This window comes from Schistocerca nitens, chromosome 1, assembly GCF_023898315.1.
Source record: "Schistocerca nitens isolate TAMUIC-IGC-003100 chromosome 1, iqSchNite1.1, whole genome shotgun sequence".
NCBI classification, from domain to species: domain Eukaryota; kingdom Metazoa; phylum Arthropoda; class Insecta; order Orthoptera; family Acrididae; genus Schistocerca; species Schistocerca nitens.
This window is the reverse complement of record NC_064614.1, coordinates 993,995,327-994,008,378: the sequence shown is the minus strand read 5'-3', so window position 1 is coordinate 994,008,378 and position 13,052 is coordinate 993,995,327. Positions and strand designations below refer to the sequence as shown.

At 36.5% G+C, this 13,052-nt stretch overlaps 1 protein-coding gene across 3 annotated transcripts in view; it reads right to left on the bottom strand.

Moving 5' to 3' along the window:
* Positions 1-9,617: 9,617 nt before the first annotated feature.
* The window catches only part of LOC126195294 (RAB6A-GEF complex partner protein 2), a 93,589-nt gene continuing 90,154 nt past the window's right edge, over positions 9,618-13,052 (bottom strand). For 2 of the 3 annotated variants that reach the window (XM_049933855.1, XM_049933863.1), the window contains exons 6-9: positions 11,751-11,903; positions 11,444-11,621; positions 11,082-11,333; positions 9,619-9,826 (exon numbers count right to left, since the gene is read on the bottom strand). In XM_049933855.1, coding sequence (XP_049789812.1) covers positions 11,110-11,333; positions 11,444-11,621; positions 11,751-11,903 — 555 coding nt within the window. In that variant the 3' untranslated portion in view covers positions 9,619-9,826; positions 11,082-11,109. Of the gene's footprint in view, positions 9,827-11,081; positions 11,334-11,443; positions 11,622-11,750; positions 11,904-13,052 lie in introns of all 3 variants that reach the window. The other variant, XM_049933846.1, reaches the window with a different exon arrangement.

Genomic DNA, 13,052 nt, shown 5'->3' with positions numbered 1-13,052 from the left:
TGCACTTCCTGTCAATCTCATTTTTGAGACGTTTGTATTCCTTTTTGCCTGCTTCATTTACTGCATTTTTATATTTTCTCCTTTCATCAATTAAATTCAATATTTCTTCTGTTACCCAAGGATTTCTATTAGCCCTCGTCTTTTTACCTAGTTGATCGTCTGCTGCCTTCACTACTTCATCCCTCAAAGCTACCCATTCTTCTTCTACTGTATTTCTTTCCCCCATTCCTGTCAATTGTTCCCTTATGCTCTCCCTGAAACTCTCTACAACCTCTGGTTCTTTCAGTTTATCCAGGTCCCATCTCCTTAAATTCCCACCTTTTTGCAATTTCTTCAGTTTCAATCTGCAGTTCATAACCAATAGATTGTGGTCCGAGTCCACATCTGTCCCTGGAAATGTCTTACAATTTAAAACCTGGTTCCTAAATCTCTGTCTTACCATTATATACTCTATCTGATACCTATTAGTATCTCCAGGATTCTTCCAGGTATACAACCTTCTTTTATGATTCTTGAACCAAGTGTTAGCTATGATTAAGTCATGCTCTGCGCAAAATTCTACAAGGCGGCTTCCTTTTTCATTTCTTCCCCCCAATCCATATTCACCTACTATGTTTCCTTCTCTCCCTTTTCCTACCGACGAATTCCAGTCACCCATGACTATTAAATTTTCGTCTCCCTTCACTACCTGAATAATTTCTTTTATCTCGTCATACATTTCATCAATTTCTTCATCATCTGCAGAGCTAGTTGGCATATAAACTTGTACTACTGTAGTAGGCATGGGCTTTGTGTCTATCTTGGCCACAATAATGCGTTCACTATGCTGTTTGTAGTAGCTAACCCGCACTCCTATTTTTTTATTCAATATTAAACATACTCCTGCATTACCCCTATTTGATTTTGTATTTATAACCCTGTATTCACCTGACCAAAAGTCTTGTTCCTCCTGCCACCGAACTTCACTAATTCCCACTATATCTAACTTTAACCTATCCATTTCCCTTTTTAAATTTTCTAACCTACCTGCCCGATTAAGGGATCTGACATTCCACGCTCTGATCCGTAGAATGCCAGCTTTCTTTCTCCTGATAACGACATCCTCTTGAGTAGTCCCCGCCCGGAGATCCGAATGGGGGACTATTTTACCTCCGGAATATTTTACCCAAGAGGACGCCATCATCATTTAATCATTCAGTAAACCTGCAAAAAGAATTATTTCTGCTTGTTGTATATTAGATGAAATATTGTTTACATATTTGAGAGCCTACATGATTTCTCCCCAGTGAGAACTATGTCCCCAGAATATATATTGGTTGAATTAATAAGTACAACTTTTTGCATTCTTTTGACTAGATACATTGTCTGTTGGTTTTCTATATCATTAATTCCATAAAACATCCATTTATCTAGGAGAGTACAGTGATTCACATAGTCAACTGCCTTAGCTAGGTCACAGAAAATACCAACCGGCATTATTTTATTATTTAATGCTCATAAAATCTGGTGAGTGAACATGTAAATGGCATTCTCAATAGAGCAACCTGAAACCCAAAGGATGTCTTGCTGAGAATATTATTGTTGCTGAAAAGCTCTCCGTCTTCAGGCCACAAGTGGCCCATAGGGACCATCCGACTGCCGTGTCATCATCAGCTGAGGATGGGGATAGGAGGGGCGTGTGGTCAGCACACCGCTCTCCTGGTTGTTATGATGGTTTTCTTTGGTTGGAGCCACTACTATTCAGGTGAGTAGCTCCTCAATTGGTATCACAAGGCTGAGTGCACCCCGAAAAATGGCAACAGCACATGGCGGCCCAGATGGTCACCCATCCAAGTGCCGGCCACTGCTGACAGCGCTTAACTTGTAATCTGATGGGAAACGGTGTATCCACTGTGGCAAGGCTGTTTCGGAAAATGATGTCAGCACTGAAACAGGTTGGTAGTGATTGACATCCCTCTTATCTTTCTTAAAGAGGGGTTTAACAATGGTATATTTCAATCTCTCTGAAAAAATGCCTTGAGTTTATGGTGCATTATATATTTTGGATAAGACTAGGCTTATTATAGGGGAATAAATATTTAGTACTCTCATGGAAACACGATTAATTTTTCAGAGAATGTATAATGTTCTTAATTTTAGAAGGAGAAGTTGGCGATGCAGTCATATAATTGAATTTTATGAGTTACCTTTTCAACATACCGCTGTGATTTTTATCATGAAATGTTTGTCTTTATGCTTTCTACTATTTTGAAGGAATGATTATTAAACACATTTGCTACCTGTGACTCATTTATAGTCCTTCCATGCAGTTCATGAGTGATGTTACCTTGTTCTGTGGCTGGTTGTGCTGTCTCTCATTCCACTATATTCCATATAGCCTTAAATCTGTTGTTGGAATTACTGCTTTCTGACATTGTGTGCATATTCTTTGATTTTTTTTAAATAATCTTTCTTAGTAATTCTGAGCAGTTTTTTTTTTTTTTTTAAAGTGAGCAACTACTATGGGATCCCTACTTGTTCTTGTCAAAAGACGCATCTCTCTTTTCCTTTCACAAGATACTTTAATCTCTCTAGTGATCCATGGTTTTTTTACATGGTTGTTTAGTGTCCTTTCTGATTAGCTTATTTGGAAAGATTTTTCAAATTATGATATGAATTTATCGTGAAATAGATTAAATTTTGTATTAGCATTTGGTTCATTATAAATTTCATCCCAGGTCATCTCCTGTAAATTATTCTTAAAAAACATTTGTCTTTAATTATTCCAACTGATTTCCACTGAGGAGAATCCATAATGTAAAGCACTACGTTATATATCCTAACTAATTGACCATCATGGTCAGAGACAGCATTTGTTATTGGGTAAGCAGTTTTCTTCTTGCTTTGAGCCCCACCAAAGAGATTTATCAATTAAGGTCCTACTGTCTTTATACACCCATGTTGGAGAGTTAATTACAGAGATCAAACGGTAGAATCCTCACTTTTCCATGCTATTTTTCCTATCAGAATCCTTTAGAAAATCTACACTTAGACCACCACAGAATATTGACTGCTTGCTGCTGCCTGACAAATGGAACATTCAGGAATCTAGATTCTTTGTAAACAGTTCAAAATTTCCCAGTGGGGGTCCATAAATAGTTAAAATTAAAAGTGAACAACTTTTCAATATTAATTCACAAGCACACAGTTCTGAGGTAATGTGGTGCTCAGACTGGTTCAGGATGTCAGTCTTCTCAGAGCTCTCTAAATTTTTGAAACAGACCAGAAGCTCTTCCCCTTATTACTCAGTTCTCTAATATTTTGATGAAATAAGTTAACCTTACTTTTCTGTGCATTCTTAAGCAATCTGAGAGACTTCTCTATTATTTCCTCTTTCAAAACAAGATGCCTGAATTCTGATTTTAACCTAAAAAAGGCACCTCTCTGACACCAGCAAGCACAGGAATCTTGCTATGTGAGAAGGTTGCCACCCGTGTTATCTGCAAGAAGCTCAGCCAAACTATCTTTCTCTCTCCTATTCAGGTGTAGGCGATGTCTAGTATACCTCCATCTTCCAACTGTCGCAACAGGCACTGCACCCATATGAGATTTAATTTCAGTCAGCAGCAGCCTGCTCAACTGAGTGTCCACACAGCTCACAGCACTATTAACCCAGGGTCGGTCAAGGCACTGCAGAATATCCACAAAACTTATGCGCCTGGGGTTTGATGTGTGTATTTGGTACCTATTTGTGTAAAAATACATTTTCAAAAATGCAAAATATAAAATCTTATTATAGGTTAGCTTTAACAGATGAACATTTGCAGTCAATTTTGAAGGTAGGGAGCATTAGCTTTAATCCCCAATTTGTTGAAATGTTATCTTTAAAACAATTTCATTAGCCACACTAGTAAAATTGTGTTTCAAACAACAATTGTGTCTACTGAGTGTTTTTACTGTGCTATATTTTTATCAATATATTTGTGAAAACTTGTTTTTCCCGTGTTTAGTAAATCTACCTCAACAAACTCTATCATGGCCTGCTGAGTATAAAATAAATAATATTTGGGCCTTTACAAAAAACTTTGATTGACCCCTGGTCTAAGTGGTAAGCATCATGGTGATAAAACCAGCTCGTGATGATGAAACCAGCCAGTCTCCTGCTGTCCACTAATGTGCTCCAAACAAACTCAAACAGGTGAATGTAGTACAGAGTGTAACATCATGTTACAATATCAACAGATATCTAGTACACACTATTACACCAACACTTTATCTTGGCAGTTTTAGGTAGGAGGTGGTGTGATCTATGGTTACTAAGGATACCAAGTAATTTTTGCACCTAAACTACTACATTTACGATGCTGCTAACACTAGCAAATGATTGCACTGTAGTCATCAGTGAATGCTTATTGTATTTTGCTTTGTGCTGTGCGCTGCTCACTGTTTTTTCTTATTCTGCAGTGAATTAAGAAACTAATCATGGTCCATGACAGGGCTTGAGTACCACCCTTACAACTCCCTAGAGGATCGGCAATCTCTGTGACCATTATGCCAGTCCTGCTTTAGAAGGAGCACAGAACACAGACTTATGCTACCAGGCCTGTGAGAGGGAGGCAGGGCTTGTTTGCCTGCTCCACTCCTCTCTCCTCACATTAATGTTTGCACTGTGGGTGGTGGCCACAATATAGTGTGGGCACTGTGCTCACTGTGATGTAATTTATAATCGGCAGGGACAGGAAAAAATTGTTTTATTTTATGGTCAATTTTGAAGTAATTATTTGCATTCTTTTCCCTCAGTTGTATTAATTTTGCTGCTTTTTTTTGAAGAATCATAAGTTCCTTATTTGTGTCTTACTTAATTATTTTTCAGTATCATGTTGAAAATGAAGATACACCTATCAATTACATTTATGTGCTTGGTGAGTAGATTTTTTATCTACCCAATTACACCTATCTATTACATTGTATTTATTGACATTACAGAACACATTTATTGAAATCACTGCAAATTTACAGTAAATCTAATCAGTTAAAGGAGGAAAAACTCTGAAATCACACACCATTGAGAATTTCTTAAGAAGAAAGTATTGTCATAACATGAAAGTTCTCTTCTTAAACATTATGTTGCCAATATTTCAGCACTTCAATACCAAGTGGAAACAGCTGCCTATAATCTAAATTTGCCTTCAGCACAACCAAAGGTTTTTTCCAACTTCCACATTTGTTGCTGGTGTGGAAAGTTGCTTTTTTCGCTAAATTAAGAAGGAGTTTGTACCTGTTTAGAATATCTAAATGGCTGCAACCAGCCATTCGAGTTACCCTAAATGACCCCTTGCCATGTTGGCAGTAATAGAGTTCATCATTATTATCCCGTGACAGACACGAACCTAGGACTGTGAACACAAGACTTGCACAGTTCTATGAAGACAAAAGTTGCTATCCTACTTGGAAGATGCAGTCCAATGCATTTTAGTTCTTTTCCTTGAAGTATTTGTCCCATCATGTCTTTTAGCTGTTTCCTGGTGTTATCACCAAGTATTCCTCTTCTCAACACTTGGTGCGGTGACTGATGGGGCATTTCCTATTTAAAATTACTCCCATCAGCCACTACGTTGAGGTCAACTTGGACTGAAGTACAATTTTTAAGTTCCTCCATTCTGTTGTATGTGACAGCTGCGATGTTTGCATGTCCTGTGCTGTGATTCACTGATAGAAGCAAAACAGAGTAGATGCCATGTTTATTTATGTGTTTGCAAAAATAAAGTGCCGCATTTTATGCTTTTCATTTTTATAATTATTTTTGGTGTTCCATGGAAGTAGGTTCACATCACATAATAGTTTGTTATACAGGAAATGAACTGGCATTTTAAGATTATACATATACTTCAGACTTCAGGAAAAAAGAAATCAAAATCCAATTTCAACATTCAACAGCTATGAGTTATGAATATTAATAAACTGCTGTCCTCCAGTTTATAACATTTCATAAAAAATCGATATTTAGTCTTATTTTGCTACAAATTGCTGATTTCACATTTTGTTTTTGTGAAATTTTCCCTGTCGCTAAAGTCAGCTATTACTGGCACCAGATTAAAGCCATACAGAATAATGAATCTCTGCATAAGATTGTGTTAATTATGTTACTGCCTACTGAGTTTGGTAAACATAAAAAAGTATTTAACTGTTGTAAAAATGTAATATATAAAGCAGCAAATAAATAAATACATAAAAAATGAATGGTACTTCTTCAGAAGTGGAAACAATCTCATGGTATTCCATTGATATTATTTTCACTTCTCTTGCAAAATCCTTGTGACAGATGATTGATCAGTTTAGACTACCTTTCTGCACTCTCTGAAATGATAAATATCCTGATCAAAGTAATTTTCACCCCTTACCCAATTGTAATAACAGCTAATTCTTATTGATGCAAAAGCTCATTCCTTTGCCTCATTCCTTTGAAAGACTCTGGTGAAAGACCTGACCCGTTCTATGGACCGCTTGTTGTTATAATAATGTTGGTGGCATATCCTCAGCAATCCAAACCAGGTGCACTAAAGAATCTGCCATGCCTTATACCAGATTTACTGAACCCAATGCACAGCTCCCTGCATAACTGTAACAATGAACAAACTGTTCAGTCAGTAGACATGAGGGCAAGAGGAAAATGTACTGCCCCATTTCAAGAGCCAAGAATGCCCTGATTGTTTTCTGTACTCCATTTGTTGGTCCACTGACTGTTTAGCATTTTGCAGAGAGTAAATGCTTCTCCTGGGAAGCCTGCAAATTATCCATTTGTGGTTGCCACAATTTCTTCTTTAGATTCAAATTGTTTTCCAGCCATGAATTTCTTTATATGTGGGATTAGATGGAAATCAGGTCACCAGACCTGATGATTGGGATGAATGTTCCAACAAACTTCATTTTCATGTTGCCAGCGCATGGGCAAGCACATTATCCTGATGAAACACATAATTATTGTTTGCAGTTCACCTATCATTTATTTTTCATCCATTTGGTTCAAAAGACTTGTATAGCATTCAGAAATTATTGTGCTCAAGAAAACACTAGAATAAGTTTTTGAAGGTGAAATATTATTTACTGCCCCCCATCCCTTGCTGTTTTCATTTGGTGATATGAACAGATGAGATGGATCCTCTAGTCATCTAGACTAATAAATATTAAGCAGAAAATAAATTGGTTTCTTTTTACCTAGCTTTCAGTCTGCATTCAACAAATGTGGCACCCATTTTGCACAAAAACTATTGCAGTTTGTTTGGTTGAAAAATGTTCCATGGTTATTTTTCTGATATGTCATCAACTATATCACACATAAAGTTTTAAATATGGCTGCGTGGTCAGCAACCATTCACAAATTAAGGTTAAAGCAATTAAAGCCCTTGGTTGTAATAATTAAGTCTTCTATGAGTGCCTTCATCAGAAATTAAACAATCAAATTGGCCTATAACATAAGTACAGAACTATTGAAATTTTTTTATATATATAGAATTGTAAGTACTGACTAACAGTTCAAGAACGAAAGCTTTATCGCTTGATATTTACTTTATATGTGACATGTAAGTGCTGTTTCTTTCTTGTACTGTCAGTCAGTACTTACACTTTTATATAAAAAAATTTCCCATAGTTTTGCACTTATATTATAGGCCAATTTGATAGTTTAATTTCTGATGAAGGCACTTGTAGAAGTGCCAAAAGTAGGTAAAAAGACTTAATTTTTGCGACCCAGGACTGTAATTGCTATAACTTTATCTCATAGATATTTAATTACTGGTCACCTAATGCCAGATTGTGCACTGTATGGTTTGTATTCATTAGCAAAAGCAATTTTCCGATGTCCTACATATGGATCACCTTCAAGAGAAGTAAGCCCAAGGCCCAACCTACTCCACGTTTATTAGTTGAAAATGAAGGAGCAGACTCACTATAAACTGTCACCACCCAAAACAAAGAATTTATTATGTGTAATATTCTGTTTTCTCTGTTTCAATGAAAAATCATATAACACAAGTACCTTAAGAAGCGGTACAAACAAAACAATTCCATATGCCCAAGTTGATACTTGACATACATTATTACTGAGTTAGGTAACACTCTGGTAATGGAATGGACTTGCATTCGAGAGGACAGAAGTTTAAATTCCCATCCAACTATACACATTTAGTTACTCCATGTATTCCCTAAATTGCTTCAGGCAGCTAAAGGCTCTGAAATATTCATCTAGGGCAGCTGAGAATACTTTCATGATATACAATCATCTTGCCACTGTTCTGATGAAATATAATGAGAGCTGTAGAATGATTTATGAGTGTTGTTCAACAATTAATATCTCGGAACACAATTACTCCGAGTTATAATTTGGTAATCGTATCAGTCAACATTTCTTTTACATATACTATATTTCTATCATTTTCATCATGTTCTATGGTTTTGTGTGCTGTGCAAGAGTATGTATTCCCTGTTGTTAAAAGTTCTTGGTCTGTGGTCGTAGACATGTTTTCACTGCATGAATTACAAAGGTAGTGAATCCTTAGGGTGGTCCAAATAGACGGAGGGTCCAGGACGCCAAGTCGGAACAAGATATCTGTTGCATTATTTTTAGACCATCCATATCAGAAATGGTTCTTGAGCTTCTTTACAGTCTTCACATATGCCTCTGAATTAATGGTTGTCTCTTTTGGCAACATGTCATCATGACTTTGCTGTAGAGGGAGATGCCTTTAATTCTTTTCTGGTGTGCCACTCTGGTGACCAATTTTTTGTTTCTAGCTCAAAGTGATGCCTCCAGATTTTATCAACTGTAATTGTCTGTGGCAGAAATATCTCTTCCTTCGTTTCAAACTGCTCCAACAGCTACAAAATGGCTTTTCTTTGGATCTGATGGTCTGTTGTGAGTATTCATGGAACTCATGTTAAGCACACCTTCAAATATCAAAGAGTGCCAAATACTGCACAGACTTTCAATGCTGACTGACAGTTTTCCATTAGCACCTTCACAACTCACCACACTGAGAGCAGTATTCTGGCTGATAGTGGAACTCAATTTTCTGCACTTCCTGATGCTTCCACTCTCTTTACTTATCACCCAACAGTACTTTCAACTGCATCAATTACCATACACTGCACACAATTGTTTATGGATGTTAACAATGGTTTATTTTTCTGCAAGCCATAGGTATCCACTGAGAATACAACTGCACCTTGTCTCCCCCCCCCCCCCCCCTCCACACACACACACACACACACACACACACACACACACACACACACACACACACTCTTTCCAAAGGAAAAGTACCATTGTGTCAAAAGAGAATGAAATAGCTTTCCAATTACGTGGCTGGCTGAATCCGCCCTTCCGGGCCTCAGCCAACTGTGTCATACGACTATTTTGTATACAGATGCATTTGGTTGAGCACTTAAGTTGACCAGATTTGCAAGACTATTCTTAGTGAAGAACAGAAGCTCCATAAGCAAAGAATATACAGTATATTTAAATCGTAGAAAGTCATCTTACGGCAAAGGATGGAATGCTATCTGAAATCTTCAACATGTAGATTACCAGTCTCACATGACAAAGCATCAAATGCGTGTTGTGTTCTACAAAGATTTTTTTATTTATTTAATTAACAAAGCATAAAAACAAACAGGACATCCACATTTGAGAATATATGTAATGAACATTCTTTAAAATTTTGATTATGTCGCCCCCCCACAACCAGTAAAAATTTTAAGTTATATGCAGGAGGCTAGAACAACATATGCAACACTGCAAAATTCACTTTACCAGTGTTTTACTAAACAAAGTACCTTGTGAAACAACAACCTCTTATAACAAACTGCCTATTGGCTTCTGTCTCGGGTTCTTCGGCCGACGTTCATCATAAAGAAAAAGCAAACATGGTTATGACTATAGTAAGGAAAAGTGATGTACTCATGAGAAGACTGAGTTTATGTGTAAGCTGGGCATAAATGTCTAGGGCCATAGCAAAAGTTGGAAACCCAAACAGTCCTGTTAACGTTACGTTATCAGGAAATGTCAAATTTGTCAGAATACCAGAATAATTATACCATCTTGTAATGTCAGCAACGGAAGATTTATTCTGTATTTAGCTTTCAGATACAAGATGTAATTGTGTGTTGTCTAAAGTAAAACCAGTTTTTTGCTCTTCATGCAAAACTTTCCTTCAGTATCATACTGTGTCCATGATGTCTGTAGTGTACATTGATGTGTAGATACACTTGTTCTTTTACTCAGTGATCCTGTCTTTAAGTTTGATGATTTGTTTTTAGATCATTTACATACCGAAATGAAAAGAAATGCTACTGTAATATGCTCTTTCTTTTTTCCTTTTTTTTTTTTTCTTCCCTTTTTAAGAACATACAAGGTAGTGTTAGGAACTGAATATTTACCCTGTGTTTAACTGTCAAATACGAGATATACATGTTGTGTGTTAAAAGTAAAACCCAGTTTCATAATGAATTGTTGCTCGTCATGCATAGCTTTCCGTCAGGATCATATTGTGTTTATGATATCTGTAGTGTACATTGGTGTGTAGATAAGCTTGCTCTCTTATTAAACTGATCCTGTCCTACATTTCATGACTTGTTTTTTTAAACTGTTTAATGTACGGAAATGAAAATGAATGTGACAGTAATATATTCTTTTCTTAACTGACAGTCATGCTTTGTTTAAAGAACATACAAGATAATGTTAGCAACTGAATATTTACTCTGTGTTTAGCTGTCAGATACAAGATGTAATTGTGTGTTGTGTCTAAAGTAAAACCAGTTTTTTGCTCTTCATGCAAAACTTTCCTTCAGTATCATATTGTGCCCATGATGTCTGTAGTGTACATTGGTGTGTAGATAAGCTTGTTCTATTATTCATGTGATCCTGCCATATGTTTCATGATTTGTTTTCAGACTGTTTAACCTACTGAAATTAAGAGGAATTTGACAGTAATATGCCCTTTTCTGTGCTGACAGTCATGCTTTTTTTTTTTTTTTTTTTTTTTTTTTTTTTTTTTTTAAGGCAGTTTGTCAACAAGTGGCCACGAAAGCCTCAACAATTTTGTAACCTCTTATAAATCTGCAAACAAGTCTGCTTCAGATAATTATGCTGTGCTTGGCTTGTGCCTGAAGTCCTTGAGATACTTGTAGTGGTGTTGTGGGATATATTTTGATTGGCAGGTTCCACACCATTGTCTCTATGTCCAATGATGCAGGGCCCTGCCATACATTACGATCTGTGAGATTCTTTCCAGTGACAAGACTGTTGTCACAGGAAGGGCATGTCACGAACTCAAAGTGTAATCTCCACCGAAGTGACACTGAAACAGTATAGGCCTGTGTTAATATAATTTGAAAGTAAGACATACATGATAATTAATATTTTAGTATATACAGTACCACAAATTAAACTGGCATATTTCATATTTACCTAATTCAGTGGAAAATGCGGGCGTGATGTGTAGTGGAATGGGTAGAATCATTTGTGAACATTTCAAACTCAAACACATTTCATGATATTTATTGTATGATACAACAGCAGGACCATATCTGACCATTCGTCTACATGATGGAGCAATCTCTTCTTCACTCTGTAGCATCACTGAAAACTGAAACACGACTACAATAGCAACAATAAGATGAAAAATAATTTTAACTGTTTTCTATAACATTTTCAGCAACATGTTGTCCAACATCTCGTTACAGGTTAAGAGTTAAATAAAAATCAGTCCACAAACCTGAACACATGGCACAGTTGAATCTGTGAAATCAAAGGTGCCAACAATATCTTCGCCAAGTTTGTAAGCTTGCTTGAACAAGCAGAATCTAACCACTTTTCCTTTTGCATTTGTAATATTATAAAAATTTGGACTTCTCCTTGCTGTGACATTCTGAAAGACAGTGAATTGTATTGCAGGGATTATTTTTATCTATTTTATATTCAGTTAGTAATTTATATTCATATACAGATTCAACAAAAACAGTGTTGCTATTATTAAAAACATTGGATTTTAATAGAACAATGAAACAGGTTGTTTTATTCATGGAAATGCGACTGCAAACAGTGTGCGAGTCATCAACAAAATTCGAGAATGGAGCAGTCAGTTTCCCTGGGATAGATTTTAAAATAGCTCAGGGCTCAGTTAGGAAGAAATAGAAATCTGTACTAATAATAAAACGAGAGAGAGAGAAAAGGAGGTTTATACACATAAATGCTATAGCTTCCATTACATTTCATGAGCACAGTGGAAAATTCAGAATTGAAAGAGATGTCAGGCTTCTACATCACCAAAATTATTCTTAGAGTCTGTAAATGAAATTTACAAGTCCTTACACAGAAAAAGTGAAGAATGAATGTTTTTCAATGGAACAATTACACAGCACCTTCATTTTGCTAATGACACTGTTTGGCCTAGCGCATATAAACTTCAACTACTAAAGGAAGAACTTCATATGGAAAGCCTGAAAATCAATTGCAATGAGAATAAAATTATTTGTAACTATAATATCAGTTTCCAAAACTAAGTTTCCAATGGTTTTTTTTTGCCAGTTTTGATCAAGGACAATCAGAAATGGACTTTAAACATGAAAATTATTTTAAAAGTGTAGGATTTTTCAGGCACTGGAGAGACACGTGTCAGAAATTATGAGGAAAGACAGGAAACCACAAAAAAGGTCAGAGAACAGATTGCAGTGAAAGACATCTGTATGAGGGACAGTGACACTTTCAACTATCAGCTGAAAAAATTGAAGTTCCGCAGGTGCATATCTGCTTGCACTTCCAGTGCACACTGAACTACTCCCCCCTCCACCCACTACAGTACCGAAATGCACCCCTAAAGGAGCCAAAACAAAGCGGTTAAGTCCCTTGATAAAGTGAAGTCTCGAACAATAAATCGTTTTCTACATTTGAGGGGAACACCGCTGTAACAAGCCATGCTTAACTACTGTAAGTGTATGCCAAATACGCATTATAATATGACACAGCATTCAGCTGCTGTGAAAGCTTCCAGTGTGGTCACAGAAGTCTGAATAACAAA